We start from the raw sequence: 18,931 nt of genomic DNA on the forward strand, positions 1-18,931 counted from the left end.
TGTGACCAAATCTGCCGGGTCCAACACAGCGAACATTGTGTCAATCAAATGTCCTTTGTAGCATGGCCTCTTAACTTCTTCTGAGTAATTATGATAAATAACGGCTTATGATTTTTCTGGGCCCATTTTAAATAGGGCTTGTTTGATACACTCTTTAGACTCAGCCACAGACAGTACAATGGGAAATTCTAAGGAGCTCAGTATTGATCTGGAGGAAGTCAGGAAAGTCACCTGGAGTCGTTTCAAATCAGGAACAGGTCCCACGATCATCTGCACAAACAATTGTTTCTCAGTATAAAGTGTACGGTACAGATGTGTTAATACCACAATCAGGAAGAAAATGCAAGCTATCAACAGCTACTGAAAGAAAACTGCTCAGGATGGTTAATAGTCAGCCAAAAACCAACAAAAAGCAAGTTTGCAATGAATTAAATGCTGCTGGAAGATGGGTGTCAGTGTCCACAGTCACAGTCCACGGTATCTTTTCTCCTGTGCCATGAGATCTGCAGTGGAAGGCCGAGCTCTGATGAGGAGCACTGCTGTTCTGAAGCAATGACGGGCCACGAGAGTGTCGCTAATTAATGGGAAACACTGTACAGAGTCACATTTATTAAATTAAAGCAATAGAACTGGGGGCGCCCAGGGTTTGAATCTGACATGTGACCCCTTTTGTGCATGTCATCCCCTCCCTCCAATCTAATGTCCTGTCATTTCTCTAAGCTTTACTATCAGCTAAAGACAATGGAACTATAAATTATGCCTAGTTGGCATGCACATACGCTCACAGATAATTGCTTTATACATTCAACAAAGCAGCAAGAACACGTGAGGAAACATTGACTGATGGATTAATTAGTTATTAATTACTATGAAATCCTTTTATTATCTAAAATGTGTGCATTGAGGATGAGATGGTGTGGAAAGAGTGAAAGAAGGCAAGAGAAAGAGTAATAACAGGGAGAATGGGAACACAGAAGATAAGAGCAGACTTGGTGAAACGATTGAACGGTCCAGGTTGAGCTTCCATCTGCTCTGTTCCTTTTATAAACTGTTTCTGTGTGTGTCTGCAGCCTCTGGTCACAATTAGCACCAGAGGTGGCTCAGCGAGGGGGGGGGACTGGGTTCACGCTAGCCCACCCTTGAGCTACAGTAGCGGGGCAACTAACCTCAGTACTCAAGGTTCCCACATCATGCATCTCAGTGATTTTAGTGACTTTTTGTCTAGTTCTGTCATCAGGTCAGTTTCAAGCTGAACATTCCCATTAGCCTCAGCTATACGTTGTCTTAGTGCTAATTAGCAAGTGTGGATGTGTTAACGCATTTGTGACAGATTTTGGACAGTATTCTTAAAACATTTTTTGAAGTGAAAAGTTCAACAGGATATTTAGCTAACATTAGTGACATGCTAGTTATGTAACATACAGTTTAGAGTGCATACATAATGCTCCATTTGTCTTTGAACAAAATATTCTACAAAACTTGCTGCAGAGCTCAGAAGTCAGCCTCCTCACCTATTGGTTGATGTGTGAAATTCTGTTAAATGTGCTCATATAACAGAATTGTGTCCTGTATCACACTGAAATGTAACATTTCTTAAAAAACAAACCCCAAAGTCACTTCATTTAACTTTAACTCTAGAGTTCTTTTGACCTGCAAACCACTAAATCAGTGTTGCCTATGATATGATCTGTGGGCTGCAGAATCCTTTTGACATGAATGGACCTGCCCTTTTATTTTCACTCCTCTCTGGACTGAGAAGACATAACAGTTACACAACTGATAGTGATAACACAACACTAGGATATATATTTGACACATACCATACACACTCCATCATCCACAGGTGAGACAGTGAAGAAATATTATATTGATTTCTATCCTGTATCGTATGAGTCCCCAGGTCAGAGCGGGTCATCATCTGATTTCTTGCTGCCCACGTTTGCTGCCTCACTGATTAAATGTCAGTATTACCATGTAACCTTTAGCTGGGGAGTAGTGCGCACACACACACGCACACACATACACACACAAGTTTTCAGCGTGTAGCTCTCTGCATCTGCAAAAAAAAAGCTGCTCTTGCTGTCATTCATCTTCCTCAAATGGATATATATAGACTATACACAGATAAATCCACTCCCTCCATCCTTCTTTCTGTGTTTTCTCTTTTCTCTCCCATGTTCATGAATAAATTACCAGAGGTGACCCTGTGTAACTGTGTTAACAGTTACTAGGAAAAGATGTGAAGACGGAGTTTAGACCAGGTCAAGGCCAGTTGGAGACCATCATGTTCGGTGTTTTGCTCATTTTATTATGACTTGGCTTTGAATGACCAACATTCATAGATCTCCATTGTTTCTCTGGACATCCCCACGTTCATTGCTGAGAATGTGGTATAGAAACCCCTAAAAAGAAAGGTTTGATGAAGTAAGAAGCTGATCAATCAAATTATTATTTTGACTCTCCATTATAAACTGGAATTCAGTCAGATTCAGAGGCTAAACAACCAAGCAAACAAAAAACCCCACAAGTGAATAATGAAGAAAGAAGTGTAAAACAAAAATACTGAAATAAAAAACATTTGTGGAAATGAATTGTATAGTAATAGATATATAAGTAACTAAAATAGATAGCATTAAATGGAAAATGAAGTGCAAAAGTAGATAAATTTAACAAAAACAGTCACAAATAAAAACTGATATATCAATTTATGTTATTATGTTATGTATTTGATTAATTGATTTATAGCCATATTTTTTAGTTTTGGTAGTTTGGGCAGTTTAAGTCCTCCCTACAACTCCCTTTTGTTTCCAGTGGGTGGCAGCTTTTCTGAACAGGAGTCATTATGAGTGAGTGGGGATCCATATTTAAATGCACCTCCTTTTGGTGAGAATAGCTCTGACTGGTGTGAGACCGATTGGCAATGACGATTGGATCGGCAGGCTGTCAGTCGATTGCAGCTGGGGGCGTATGACTTCCATGTCCTGCATGAACTAACGCTACGCTTCACATTCTACTGGGCACATCTCTGCTACCTGGTGTGTGCGACGCTGTTTCCACGCGACTTCATATCCCACTGGCAGCGTTTCAGATGTGGAGGGTCATGCCCGGCTGATATTGTTGACTTGCTCAGACGTTTATAATTTATTTATCGTAGCTTTACTTCATCATTTCTCCATTCTGCTGTCTGACTTCCTGTCTTGCTCCATCTGCTCTGTGCAGATTGTCGAGGGCCTCGGTCCGCTTCTATCAAAAATAGACTCGCAGTGTGTTCTCTGAGCACAGAGCGGAGAGCCTCTACTGGGATGCTGCTGAAAGTTGCCGTGGCGCAGCTGGTGGACACATGAGCATTGCGCGATGCGATTAGGTCTCACTGCCATATCGGAGACTTTACGTGTCGGAGACAGGACCGGTGGAAACCGTGTTGTAAGACCTTGGACTTCCTTTACGCTAGCACTAAGGCTCTACTCTCCTCCTCCAGGCCACACCTCTCTCACCCACCACCTCCCCTCTCACCTTTTCTCCTCCACTCCTCTCCTCCTGACCTCTCCCTCCCCCTCCCCTGCTTTCCTGTCCTCCCCACTGGCTCCCTCTCACATTACCTCCCTCAACCACCACCTCCCCTCTCTCCTCCTCCCAACCTCCCCCTGGTGTGACAGAAATCATCTACAGGCTAACACCAAGAAAACCAAGGAGCTGGTGGTGGACTTTCCCCCCACCTCTGTTGCAATAAATAGAGGAGGGGGTGGAGATGGTTGATGCTTACAAGTTCCTAGGGAATGGACTGGTCGGACAACATCGATGCCCTCTACAGGTCCTTGAATTTGTGCACAAGGCTGCTACGGATGTTCTACAGTGGTCAGAGGCCAGTATGAACGGCTTTGCTGTGGTCTGCTTTGCTGCAGAGGTGGTATCGGCCACTCTGGCACAAACAAGCTGAATAAGCTGATTAGGAAGCTCTGTGGTGGGGATGGAGCTGGACAGTGTGGAGGAAGTGTCCAAGAAGAGGATGAGCGCAAAGCTGAAAGCTATCATGGACAATCCCTTTCATCCCCTCTGTGTTAAACTGAGGCGGCTTAGAAGCACGTTCGACCACAGACTCGTTCGGCGACGTAGCTCAAAGCACTTGGCAGGCTCCCCTCAAACCATCAGCCACCAGACCCCAGTGCCTCCTCCCTACACCCGGCACAAAATAATTCACCACTTATAGTTGATTTCTTATATTACAGTATATATAAATAGCCTGTATGTTGTTCGCTCACATACCATATGTTTATCTGAGGATTTTGTACAGGCTTATGTTCACATGATCCACACCATGACCCATCTCTGCCATGTCTGCATCCAGGTCCGTCTCACTCTTCAGGTGCGCTTTAGGTTTCTACCTCGGACAAGTTTCTGGTGCAACTGTGGTTGCAGTGTTGCTGTATTTTCAGCACTTATTCAGTAATCACTTTGGTGAAAAGCCTGTTTTAGTAAGTGATAACAGGGTGGGTCAAGCTAAATTCATTTACTTTGAACACATCAAATGAGTGGAACTGCATCAGAGAGGAGACAAAGTTGGTAAACTGTAGCCCTCCTCACACAGGGGTTCCCTATTTTTGCTGTACCTAAGGCTCGCCTTTACGCCACCTTTGTTTGTTCACACTGAACCAGGCCGCTTCAGCCTGTGTGGTGTTGGTTTTTTGTTTTGTTTTTTGTTTCCTTGCCTTAAAAGGGCAGTGTGAATGGGGCTTGTATCCATAGGCTACAGCAGAGAGAGCAGGGCAGCACTGAGGTTAGTTTCCCTGCTACTGTAGCTCAAGGGTGGGCTAGTGTGAACTCAGCACCCCCCATCACTGAGCCACCTTTGGTGCTAATTGTGGCCAGAGGCTGCAGACACACACAGGAACAGTTTATAGAGGAACAGAGCGGAGTGCAGCTCAACCTGGACTGTTGTTTCTCCTCATTTCTTCTCCTCCTTCTGTCTTCCCATTTCATTTTCCTTGATTTGCTTTGTTTTCCATTCACGGTTTACTCTTTTTTAAAGTTATTTAAAAGGAAAGAGCCATTAAAAGGACATGTTTATTTGTATTTATTCAACACCGATGTTAGTGGGCGGTTTACAGGAAAATGTTGTAAATAGAGCTGACTTATCTTCGTGCTTCCCCCTTGTTTTCTCTCGATTCTACACTTTGTTTCCCCACTGACGAATGTCCGACGTGTTAGGTAATACCACCCACTTACTTGTAAGCACTTGTGGCAGAAAATAAATGCAACCACATGCTGCAGCTTGTGTCTGTGCGCGCATGCATGTGTGTGTGTAGTTGCCCACTTTTTTACAAACTAAACTGTTAAACACCAGCAGGCGTAAGGCCACAGGGTCGAACATTTTAAACTTACATTATATTTCTCCCTCATACCTGCTGCCGTGTACGAAGCATGACAGTTCAAAGAATGAATACACGAGCCGGAGACTGTTTGCATTAAACAGTGAACTCAGATGACACTTTGTCAGGGTATGAGCCTAAGTGCTGTGCTTACCTCAGTGCATTACACCATCATCTTTAGGACGACGACAGCTGGTGCAAGACTGGCACACTGTGTGTGTGGGAGAAGGAGGGAGGATGGCAAATCCTGTCCAGTATACTGTATCAGTAGGAGGTAAAACACGGATTATGCTTGCGAGACTCTTAAAACCAAACTGTTGCTCCACTTGAAAGTGATTCTGCTGACCCGTGCCCTATCAGAGGAGGCCAGAGAGATGCATTCTAGTTTCTGTAGTTCTGTTATTCATTCTGTCCTGCAGGCACAGTGGATCTGCAGTCCTGGTTGTGTTGCTGAGTTGTGTAGCCGGGCCTCTGTAGCTGAGTTCTTTTAGTGTAATATGGGGTGTAGCGTCTGCCAGCCAGTAATTTCTGCTCATTTCACTATCTGAACTTTCTGTACATTGCAGGTGAAGCCCTGCAGGACGCTTCCTGCTAGCTGCCGAAGCTGTGAGCCTAGCCTAATGTCGCTTTTGTTGACTAGTGGATTTACTTTCTTTGAACGTATTGTAATGATGTTTTGTTTGGTTTTGTTTTCACAAACTCACCCAAACCAGCCTGGACTAGTTTTTCACAGTGTCTTTAAAACCTTGTGAGATGCGGCACAGGAAGGTTAGCCTCGCGTTGCCAAGGAAACAAAAACATTGACAATGCACCGTCAACTCTAAATTAAAATGCAGAACAGAGACACAGAGATTAAACACGTCTTATATTTGACATCATTTCACATTTTCACCCCCCTTTTGTTAACTCAGAATAATTAACCCGGTAGTTACCAGTTAATTGGTTTCAGGCTATTAAAAGCAAAATTAACCAAAGCTGACATTGCTCAATACAAAAAACATATTTTGACATGAGAAGCCAACATTTGAATTTTAGACGGAGTCAGGTTAGAGCTCTCATCCTGCATCTTTCTCTGCGCTAGACTTGGCTAACTGTGTTCCACTAAATTATGAAAACCATTCATCGGAGTTTCCCAAAAGTGCAAGATGACATCCTCGAAAACAAAAAATATTCATATTTAACAAGCTAGAATCAGATCATTTTTAAACTTTAAACTATCTTTCTTTAAAGTACAGTTTGTTTATTTTTTTTGTGTAGTTTTTTATTTTTTTGGGGCCTTTATTGACAGGACTGATTGAGATAGACAGGAATCAGGATGAAAGAGAGGGACAGTGATGTGCAGCAAAGGGCCCCAGCTGAGCTAAATGGCGCCCCAACTTTTTTTCTTAATAATGTAATTCAGATTTTCTCTTAAAAAATGTGTCAAACCGAAACTAGAAACCAGTGACGCACACGTAACATCCTCAAACCTGGTAAACTATCTCAACTCAAAAATACAACATAGCATTTTAGAGATGGCTTTTACATGACAGCAGGGCTGTAGTGGCTATTTCCTGTGTGCAACAGCACTCTCCCTCTACACATACACGTGTGTGTAAGTGTTAGTAACCCTCGATAACAACAGAGCTTAAGCATGCTTTGTCATTGATGGAGGAAAAGCCATCTGTCATTTGCGTAAAGCGGCGTCTTTTCTGCTGTTCTTGAAACACTGCAGCCTCCTCGGATCCCTTTAATGATGTGTAGGATTTGGCGGATTCTCTCTCTCGGTCCTCTGTGTCTCTCTCTATCGGAGCCGCAGAGCTCTTATGTAATGCTTGTGGTGTTACGTAAGTGTTAGGGGTGGCAGCAGCATGGGGGGGGGGGGGGGGTCGACTGTTGTTTCTCTGCCCCTGGAGTGACGAGCTGTCCGTCTCCGCTCGGGTCAATCCACATTGATCTCCCACAGCTTGGGGATTTGATGGCTGACCGTGTGTGTGTGTGTGTGCGTGTGTGTGTGTGTGCGCATGTGTGTGTGTGAGTGTGATGTGTGTGTGTGTGTGTTGTGTGATGTGTGTTGTGTGTCGTCTACTAGAGATTTGCTTCACATTTGTATAATTCTCAGAAATAACCAAAATTGCAGTCGCAATTCATCAAATATTATTGGGGCCAAAGCACAGAATGGTGCGCAGACCCTCTTGAAATGCAAGGACTAATTTCTTGCAACTGCATCAGCATCCAATGAGGACTCAGTGTCTATACTATATACCATCATCAAGGCCTCAAGGATTTTCTCAAGAGTTCTAAGGTGGTGCTTTTCACATGGTCACATCACTATTTTAGCCTCATTTACCGACAGTGGAGAGATGACAGGAAATAAAAAGCAGAGAAGGATGCAGCAGCAGTCAGCGTCTTAATCCACAATTATGGGCGTCCTCCATATTTATTTTATGATTTTGACTTTAAATGCAATTGTATTGAAATTCAATTTGAATACACATGTTTTGTGCCACATGTTCTGTCCCAATTAAACGGCACAAATGTTAATGATCAAACTGCATTGCTAGAATATAACTGCTATCAATGTCTCGGGGTTCTGGGATCCACCGGGACGTTTAGGGTTCGGGGTGAACCCAGCCACTGTTCCTGTCCAAGCCACTGAACAATTTATTCAAGAGCTCCTTCTGGAGTTACCCTCATTTTGGGCAGCCACACTTAAACTACTTATTGTAACTATATATGGAAATACCAGTGGCTGAAGGGCACGTTCTTCTCTTTCATATATTAATGATGTTGCTATAGCTCAGCATTGTATTAAACATATTAAAATGATGCCAATAAGCAGTTTATACTACAAGAACACATGGTTGAATTGTTTTTTTATAGCTATAAGACTTTGGATGTCCCTTGAAGGAATTCACAGAAGTTACATGCTGAACATTTATAGGCAGGTTTTCTAGACTTGTGGTCTGTGATAGAGGAAAAGACTTCCTCTATGCACTTCTGTATCTAAACTGTACATGTACATTTTAAATATGTAATATTTGGATATCATTCATGGCTAGTAGGAACGAACATTTCTGCAGTGTAATTTTCATTTTCACTGAAAAAAACTACTGAAGTCATGATGATGTGACAGATGTTACATCTGGAGGACAAGACATGTAGGCCAGGACATCTCTGCATGTACTTCATTATAATGCTGTTTTTTCCCATATTTCACCTTTATCTAATGCCAATGTTGAGATCTCAATAATATTTTGATGTGTGGAAGTATGGAAGGCTACAGGAAAACCTTTTTTTAGAAACTCCAAACTGAAGGAAGACATATTTCTTCAGTCGTTTTGAAATATGGAAGCTACAGTTTAATGCTTTCGAGTAGATCCAAAATATTTTCCTGGGCCTCTCCAAATGGTCGGCTGCCAACAGTCTGTCCATCCCTTTTTATGTCCCGCTCTGCTCTGTTCATCCTATACTGTAGAAAAGCCTTTCAGAGCGGCTGCAGGCTGCACTTAACTCCGCAAAATACAAGCTCACACAGATTAGACATTTTTCAGAAACAACTTGAACTCATCGGCTTCTGTAATTCATATAGATTATTATTTTCTTTTTCTAAATCCGCAGATTATGCAACGCTTTTGTCTCACTCACTGTTCGACATCCATTTTTTCACAGAATATTTAACAAGATTAGTGCAGTATGAGAGGGTGACGTCAGTGCAGCGCTGATGTTAGGCTGGTCTGATCACCAGCTACCATATGGGTGTTTAATCCTAAATCATGATGGATGCTCATATGACTGATGCATTTTGACATGGACGGAAAGACACATTTTGAGCACTTAGCAGAGGCTTTTATCCAGAGTGGCAGAGGGCAGTCGCGACATAAACCCTGTATGTACGTACCGTATGTACACATGACACGCAACCAAAACCACGAGAGGGTCAATGGTCAAAGAATGAAGTTAGAAGAACGTGTTGACGTGGAATCAGCACCTGAACTGAAATACTTCAATTCATAAAACAAGATACTGATTATCTGACAACCATCAGAGGACAATTAGAGACCAGTTCATAATATGTTTACTGATATACTGGATGTGAAACATTCTACAATATACATTTCTATTCAGAATATAAACTGGTTGGTGTCTTTTTGTAATTATTAAAAGTGCAGCCTGACTATGACAGATCAAACTGACTGTGTTTGTTCTGAATTCTCTCCTCAGCAGTGAGTGAGATGATTGGCTGAACCGGAAAATCATTTTAAAACCCTGAAATTGGCCCACTGTTTCAACTCAACCTGTTCAGAACCACAGCAAAATGACACAGAAGCAGCAGAAACGTATCCTCTGCTCTGTGTTGTAAAGTATATTAGAGTAGGAATATCCCAGTTTCCTGTCAGAAAAAAACATGTCTTTCTGTTGGAAAAACAACCCACGTGTTTCTATACGACAATTCTAGGTTCAATTTCAAAATGCCTTTCTGAATTTCTGGTATGGAGAGAGGCAGATAAGGTGGATTTAATCCTTTTGGAAACTTGGCTCGTCTAGCAGAACTGTGTGTGTGTGTGTGTGTGTGTGTGTGTGTGCGTGTGTTTGACTGATCATGTGTTTGAGTAATATTTTGTCGTACATGTCGCCCATCATCTGCTCAGGAAGTATCTGTATCAGTGCCAGGTCGAGGTGAAAGGAAAGAGAATGGGCAGCTTTGTCGTGATGGCCTGTCACGCATAAATTTACACACACACCCACACACACACACACTAACACATCTCTAGTAGAAATAGAGTTGGCCTGTGTCCATTATCCATGCCTGCATTGGCCAGTTTCAGTGAGGCTCTAATCTGTGAATTGAACAGACAAAGACTCCTCATAGACGCTCCAACAGAAGCAGTCATGCCAATAGAGCCGGACTGTTGTTATTTTGGGGCTGTGGAATTGGCTAAAGAGGTGTCTCATCAGTATGCATAGAGGCCTGGTGTGTGTGTGTGTGTGTGTGTGTGTGTGTGTGTGTGTGTGTGTGTGTGTGTGTGTGTGTGTTCGCGTATGCAATGTGGCTGTGTGTGCAGGGGATTTAATTGTGACTATGTATATGAATATGCATACAATATGACAATATGTGTCAGACGTGAGACAATACAGAGACTGAACTTAATTGTTTTCTGCTCTGCGTGCGTGTGTGTGTGTGTGTGTGTGTGTGTGTGTGTGTGTGTGTGTGTGTGTGTGTGTGTTGCACTACTCTAGGTACAGGCTGTCCTGGCAGTGAAGGTTCAGTGGTAAACACATTCTACTGAAACAAACTAAAGCAGTTTTTTGTTTTTTTCACAGAGGTGATAAGCACTTCTGACTAACAGCTCCATGTTTCTCACGTGAGGTGTTCATTGTAACCAGATTTAGTGGGAGAATCTGAAGCAGCATTAAAGTTTAAAGATATGTAATAATATGTAACAATATGTAACATTTTTGCATTGAAATGTCTTAAAATGACTAGTATTTTTATTGATATGTGCACTGATATTATCCAGAAAGCTTCCAACACTGTTCCAACCCAGAGAAATCATTAATTTTGGTTGTGTGTTTGATTGGTCCGCTGCCAGGAGACAGTCAGAGAGTGAGCAAGGAGCCTGTGTATGAGAATAAACAGGACTTTCATAAAACTTTAATAAATCACCTCATCCGTGAAGCACTTCTGCCTCAGTTGAGTCAGATAGATTTTCATCAGTGACGTTGATTGTTTACCAGTAAAGACAACAACTCCCATGATCACGCGCTACTTACTCCTTTTTGTTTTAATTGAGAGATCCCTAGTGCCAGAAATCAAATAGTGTGTTTCTAATGGTTTGTGGCACAAAGTGCTTTCAGTCGAGGTTACCTTTGACAGTATGTGTTATTTGATCAAACAGACAGAAATGTAGAAAGTGCATTCTCCAGACTTCCAGACGTCATATTCGTTACAGGTGGTACCCTTAATTGCAGCTTAAGAATATGTGTATTTGTTCATTCTCCATTATATTTTTTTTTAGGATTGTGGTTATTTTGATAATAACAATCATGGTTTAGGATTCTCAAGTCCAGACCAAGGTCCAGATTCAGACCCAGCTGCAAATCAACCTAGCCCCAGATGTGTTACCTGTTATGTCATGTATGGATATATTTTCTTGTATTTAAGTGTAAACATGCCCGCATATTTATTAGTAGGCTCACAGGTGCTGACTGAACAGTCTACTCTGTGTCTACTCTTTGTCAGTTTCTGTGCATACCTTCTCTCCATTCAGGCACAAAGTCATCACTACAACAATGCGTTGCTGTTTGTCAACTGGGGGAGATTTTTCAATACTGTTTGTAGCAGGTCAGCATTAGCGAGGAGAACAGTAGTCACTGGTGTTATCACATCGACAGTAGAGCAGTGTGTGTGCTGTCATATTTGAATGTGGTCTTGGACACAAGAGATTTAGAGTGTTTTGCCAGGTGTTTACATCTCTGTCTGTCCATGAACAGATTTTTTTTTTTTTTTTTCAGGACAATAGCATCACAACCACGCAAGATGCGGTCATGTGACCCACTTTGGTTTTGATGCTTTGTGAAATTTCACAGTGAACATGAATCAGAATATCTTCATTGTTGATGATCACAAGATGTATACTAGATTTTGAAACGCTCAAACATTTATTATGGAAATGGCAGTGTGGCAAAGTCTTTGTCTAAAGCAGCAATGAACCCACGTCCACCATTTTGAACCTGCCATGTTTCTAAACTAGCCCAGAACAAACAAACACTTACATTTTCTGTCTTTACATTTTTCATTTCAACACCAGGTATGTGATGTGGGACAAAACCCTGAAAGTTTTAGGCTTACCGTTAATATTAAGTGGAATGAAACTGTGGACGGCTCAAGAGAAAAATCGTAAATATTAGTGGATCGCTCATTTTGTAGTTTTGTAATTTTGTGAGTGAATACAGGGTACAGTAAAGGTTTGTAGCTCTAGCCTCCCCTTCGTCCTCAAACTCGAACTCCACATCATGTCAGATTCTTAAATATGTCTCTTTTTTTTTTTTTTTAGTCTTTCCCTCATGTCGCCCTCATCTCCTCTCTCTCCCACTCTCTGTGCTGCTGTCAGTTCTTATGAGCGTACGGCCTCGTGTTGTGTTTGGGCCACACAGGGCAGGCTGATGCTGAAGCCGCCTGACTCACAAGCTCTCGGCTGTTGAGAGACAGAATGTCACTGCACATTGGGTTGTCTTCACGTTACACAAGCGCACGCAAGCACATAAACACACGCGGGAAAAATACACAAACACACACGTACGCACAGCACGCAGATAGTACACACACCGAGAAAACCGAGTGAATCCCGAGTACACACACACACGCACACACAGTCAGACTGGACTGAGGCTATTTTTAGCCCGGCCACTTGCGACTCACATACAACAGGAAATGCACATGATGGCTGTGAATGAGTATTTGGCATATTTTGGCATGTTGTGATTGGCCGCAGAACTGATTGATTCATGCTGACACCTCTGTTAGGTTAAAGATGGAGGCACGGAGCAGCGTCAGACTGATCCCACTGATGGGCTGCTTCACTCCGAGCGTGTGCAGACTCTAGACGCTTCTTCTTTTGTTTCAGCTTTTTGTTTTGGGGTGGAAGCTGGTGTCGTCACGACATGTTAATTTCTAACTTTGACACAATGTATGAATGAAAATGTATATAATATATATAATATAATATATAATATATATATATATATATATATATATATATATATATATATATATATATATATATATATATATATATATATATATATATATATATATATATATATAACTACCTTTCCTTAGCCTGGTCTGTAACATCGCTCCAGCACTCCAACTGTTGTCCTACTTCACCATGGGCCCTGACATACCAGGCAGACAGTGAGTGAGCATCTGAGGCCCTAATTTCTGTGGTGTTTCTTGCACCTTTGGCACTAATCAACAGATTTGACAACATTAGCCGGAGCACAGCAATGCCGTGCATATCTGAATTGCTCCAAATTAATTACATCTTGAAAGCCTGGAGTGTCAGGTTGGACCCCCCCTCCAACAGGACTGTGACGTGAGTGTTCCGGTTCTGTACAAAAGTAACGAGAGCTGAACACTCTTCTTGACAAGTGAAGGTAAACTTTTGACCATGACTGTATGTTTCAATACAGCTGCACTGAGATCAGAGAAAAAAAATGGGGGGTTCTGTTGGTCACTATAACAACACCATGTTATGGTACCAGGTCCTGATTCCTGCCTGTGATCTCTGGTGACTTTTGGTCACATACTTCAGTTCTGGTATTCTGGTGTACACAGAACAGAAGCAATCAGTCAAGAATCAGATGTATTTTCTATGTCTTCTTACTGGATTTAAGATGGTTTCATTTGGCTTCATTGTAGTGCCAATACTTTCCATTGATACATCTGCCCTTCCCATGTATATTGAATTCAGTGGTCGATTTGACTTTTATCTGCGCTTGTCACATTGAATTTATATATTTGTTTATTTTTCTGTGTTTATTTGGTTGAGTCCCTCAGGATGTTTCCTTCCATCACCGCAGTAAATGTTTCACATTTATTCTCCGTGTGTGTGTGTGTGTTTTTCTCTACAGCAATTCACGAGTTCCCCAGAGATTACTTCACCAACCAGGAGCGAATGGACGGAGCTGTGGGCCTGCACGTCCTCTGTGTGAGTGTCACCTGCAGCATTACACACTCAGTGAGAGCTGCCAGTTTGTTCCCGTGAATGAAACACGACAGGACAGGAGCTTGAATTGGGTTGATGTCGACTAAGTAGTGATTCAAGAAAACTGTCAAGTAGAACGAGTGGAATTAATGAATGAGCGAGCATGCTGGCGAATATAACATGAAATACTATTTAATTTTTTACATTTCATGCAGAGAAGTTAGCGCGGAGAACATTCTGAGACCCTCACCAAAAAATGTATGAATATATAGTTCTATATAAAACCTAGATCCGTCTCTAGTATAACCTTCTGATGGTCTGTGATAATGGGAGAAATGTGAGCTCTGCTGTAATCCTATACAAATACACACACTCACAGACAACACTGTGGACACGCACTGATCTGGCTGCCAGTTTGGTGTAGTGCAAATGTTGAGCAGAGGATGTGATCTGAGGATGCACCAAAACTGCTCCACATGTCACACAGAGGTGACATCATTCCTAATCACTTAACGTTTGTGTATATATATATATATATTGTCTGTTTACCTATTAATTTTGTATTAACAGTATACAGTAACCAAAAAAACGTTATCAGAGGCTGTTTTTATTTTTCTACCTCATATCTCTTGACTGTAAATAATCAGATTTGACTCTCATTAACAATTTTCTTTTCCAGCCGTATATCAATAAATATTCTGATCCTGCTGCCAGCCTCACATGTTCATGAGCAGCCTAAAACAAAGGGTATTTCCCATTAAAGGCCAAATAATATGTAGATATTCCAGGTATTCCTCATCCCCCTTTTATTTCTATGCTCTGTAAGTTTATTGAGACCGATTCTCGGTTTTATATTCCCCCGAAGAAACAATCCAAAAAGCTTTTTCCATTTATTGGGTTCTTTTCCACAACCAGAGCAGGTTATAATATGTGTGTATTATTGTATTATGATCTGCTTGGTTTTTGTGTTTGGCCCTGCAGGCGGTCTACATGTTCTACGCCCTGGCACTGGTCTGCGATGACTATTTTGTCCCCTCACTGGAGAAGATATGTGAGGTAAGAAAGTACCGCAGGTTATTGTTGCACTCCTACTGAGCTAACATCGCCACACAACAACTGTCCGTGTAACGCTCTGTTGATGCCTTTCTGTTGAAAAACCCAGTTTCTCTCACTCTCTCTTATCTTCTCTCAACCAGCGTCTCCAACTCAGTGAGGATGTTGCAGGAGCGACCTTCATGGCAGCAGGCAGTTCAGCTCCTGAGCTGTTTACCTCTGTGATCGGTGAGAAACATGCACATGCATGCACACACAATTGTATAGATTTATTTGACATTTTAAGGGAACCAAAACTTTAATTGAGAATCATTGTTACTGATAAAAGGTAGCACCACTAGAAGCCTGATAACAAGACACAGAGAGGGAGTGTGACGTCTCTCTCTGCTCAGGAAGTCTGGACTCCACGATATCTTTACTCAGCAAGTAGTTGTGTCCTGAAATCTAGGCTAAAACCAAATGTAAACAAAGAGGTCATCATTTATGTCTGTGTGTGTGCTGTACAGGAGTGTTCATCACTAAAGGTGACGTCGGGGTCGGCACCATCGTGGGCTCAGCCGTCTTCAACATCCTCTGCATCATCGGAGTGTGTGGTATATTTGCTGTGCAGGTACAGTACAAAACAAACACACGGAAATAGCTGTCAGTGAGGTTTTCCCTTCTTTTTTCGCTCACATTCACACAAACGTTTAACATTTTAAACACTACATTGTTATGCATTTAAGAGAACAATTGATTTAATAGGAACAACTCAACTGCGATAGCCACCATATATACGTCTACGTTTACGAAAACAGACAGTGGTTGACACATGTGCAAAACTCTGTCTGCTTCGTCTTTGCCACTGTTTACTCTAAAAACTACATTTATTTTTAATTTTCTGCCTGAAGCAGGTCTGATATTTTTTTCGGTATGTCTTAGTTGATTCATCACAGTTTATATTTAAAGCCTTAGATGGAGACAACTCTCTCTCCCCCTCCCTCTCTCTCTCTCTCTCTCTCTCTCTCTCCCCCTCCCTCTCTCTCTCTCTCTCTCTCTCTCTCCCCCCTCCCTCTCTCTCTCACTCTCTCTCCCTCTCCCCCTCCCTCTCTCTCTCACTCTCTCTCTCTCCCCCTCCCTCTCTCTCTCTCTCTCCCTCTCTCTCTCTCTCTCTCTCTCTCTCTCCCCCTCCCTCTCTCTCTCTCTCTCTCTCTCTCTCCCCCCTCCCTCTCCCGCATTTATTTTGCAGCAAAAGTGTGTTGTGAGTCAGAAAAATGATATCTGTCCCGTTCCCTGCTGTAATCCCACGAGGAAAAGAGAAAACGCACTTGAAAGAATTTTCTTCCTATTTAGATTACGCGTTATGTAATGCCGAAACAGACACACACACTTACACGCAAGCACACACTCGGAGCTCGGTTTATCTTGTTAGTAGTGCACTGTAGTTAGCACCTTGTCGGATGTGTTACTCAACAGGACCAAAAAATGTTGTTCAGCATCTGCAGGTTAAAACATCGTCTCACTCCTTTTTCCTGTCTGTCTCTCTCTCTCTCTCTCACAGAGTATACGTCTCTCCTGCTGGCCTCTGCTCAGAGACTCTGTCTACTACACCTTGTCTATCTCTGCTCTCATAGTGGTAAGGAACAGCTTGATGCCAGCCGAACAGTCGTATGACCTGAAGTCTCTTGAGTGGAGGATCGTTGAGCTTGATTATTTACAGGAGTGTTGGGCTTTAGCCACGGATCCCTTTCCCACTGCCAAAATACTTAAGACGAATATGACTTATGGCCTCATAAAAGCACTTTTGCAGCAAACTTTGTTATCATACTTGGGCACCTGACTCACACACAAACACACACACGCCTACCAACACCTATCTGTTTTTCCCCATTTCTCCCATGCCTGGCTCTCACACTCCAGACGTTTTGTGTGTTTTTCTGCCAGATCATCTCTTAAACACACTCTACACACACAGTCCTGTGACTACGTACACTTTCAACCAATCTGTGGAAGAAGCCTGGCAACCCTCAACCAGAAAAAGGTTGAAAGTGATGTGTGCAGCTGCCCTCTGCATGGGCAGACAGGCCAGCTAATGTAACGTTATCAACGTTACAACAGAAGGAGAATAGCCTTCCTGCCACAGGGTCAGACTCTGAAGTTTATTAAAACTTGTTTTGTTTTTTATGGTGGAATGCTGAGGATGAGCTGCTCTGTAGTCTGGTGGCACAGCACTCCACCTTTGCTATACATTTTGTTTAGTTGTGTACTTGCATTATTGTTTCCAACAACGTTCAAATCCAGAGAAACGCAGAAGCCATGACCTAATGTGAGCAGCAACCCACACGGAGAGGTGTGTGTGTGTGTGTGTGTTTGAATTCAGGTCAACCTTTGACAGAATCTCAGCACTCGTCTGAGCACCTCTCTCTGATGTTACGTAAAAAAAAAAAAAAGTGCATTTCTCCTCCTGCACCAGTCAACAGACAACATTACAGAACAAAAAAAAAACACGCAGATACATTTTTCAGCCCAAAAGTTGGAGAGTTATCTTGGGCAAAATATTGTTAACAGTATGTTGCCTCTTTCTCGCATGTACTGTTCAGACAACTGCACACGCTAGATAGATCAAGGTCTTAACAACAAGAGGACGTGGAGCTCATGCAACTTGGAAGAAATCTATGGATACTCTTAAAGCGGTCACACACTTGAGAGGGAATTAAATAAAGTCCAGCCAAGTATTTCAAATAAATACTGTTTACGTGTAGTTCTATATTCAGTTTTACACATTCCTCTCTATAGGATTTGGCCCCAGGTGTTTCAAATGTCTATACCTGCCCCTGGATTTTAACAATTCACTAACTCAACTGTAACACCTTCAAGTGTGTCCAATGTGTGTGATTTAAACATCCGTATCACTCAAATATCATTCAAATATATGTTTTTCTCTTCTCTGTCTTTTCCTCCTCCGTATTACAGTTCATTTATGATGAAAAAGTGGTTTGGTAAGTCTGAATTTGATACGACTTAAGTATCGATTGTTTGAAAATGAATCACAATAATTAACAACAGGAAAAACACAAAATTCACTCACAGCCTCAAAGTTATTAAATCCTTCATTGGCTAAATTGATCTGAACTGTGTTTTCCAGGTGGGAAGCGCTCACGCTGATTCTGATGTATTTCGTCTACATTTTGATCATGAAGTAAGTCATTTAGTTTGATTTCTGACAGCACACAGTTCTGACATGTGATGGCTTTTCTCGAGAGAGGATAGCCAGACCACCTAGACAGGTTACATTATGCCACCTACACCATGGCCAAATTATAAATACAATATTGTTTTGTTTATTTTTTGTTTCTTGAAACAATGTCTTGGCACTTTCAGAGTCAGTTCACTGAACACCTTTCTGTGTTTGAGTATCAAACTATAATAATGATGAGGACACGAAGTCAGAGACCGACAATAATGTGCATCTTGCAGCCGGCCGGTTGTGAGTGCTCTCTGTGGCCTGGGTAAAAATGGTGGTATTTAGTGCTGATAGAAGACTTAAGAAAAAACGAAGACCGCATTAAATAGAAATGGCGGATAAATAATTGAAACATTGATTTTATGTGGAGTGCAGTCGGGCCCCGCAGCAGCCCCGCAGCAGCTCAGTAAAACAAAACATGAATATTAGAACTGAACTGGATTTTACCCACGTCTGTTTTCAGGATGAACTCCTACATTGTTCGTTTTCTGGAGAGGCAGAAGAAGAACTCGTCCACTTTGAGAAACGGCGCGGCCAGTAACGCTGAACTAGATGACGGCTGTGATGCGACTGCAGTTCTACTTAAGAAAGGTAAACTT

General features: G+C 42.0%; 1 protein-coding gene across 1 annotated transcript in view; it reads left to right on the forward strand.

Annotated features, from left to right (window-relative positions):
* slc24a3 (solute carrier family 24 member 3) overlaps positions 1–18,931 on the forward strand; it is a 65,855-nt gene that overhangs the window by 39,936 nt on the left and 6,988 nt on the right. Inside the window, exons 3-10 of the mRNA XM_037124920.1 lie at positions 13,983–14,059; positions 15,038–15,112; positions 15,253–15,337; positions 15,616–15,719; positions 16,650–16,724; positions 18,062–18,087; positions 18,234–18,287; positions 18,796–18,923. Of these exons, the coding sequence (XP_036980815.1) occupies positions 13,983–14,059; positions 15,038–15,112; positions 15,253–15,337; positions 15,616–15,719; positions 16,650–16,724; positions 18,062–18,087; positions 18,234–18,287; positions 18,796–18,923 (624 nt within the window). The remainder of the gene's footprint in view (positions 1–13,982; positions 14,060–15,037; positions 15,113–15,252; positions 15,338–15,615; positions 15,720–16,649; positions 16,725–18,061; positions 18,088–18,233; positions 18,288–18,795; positions 18,924–18,931) is intronic.

Source organism: Acanthopagrus latus, chromosome 15, assembly GCF_904848185.1.
Source record: "Acanthopagrus latus isolate v.2019 chromosome 15, fAcaLat1.1, whole genome shotgun sequence".
In the NCBI taxonomy this organism is placed as follows: Eukaryota; Metazoa; Chordata; class Actinopteri; order Spariformes; family Sparidae; genus Acanthopagrus; species Acanthopagrus latus.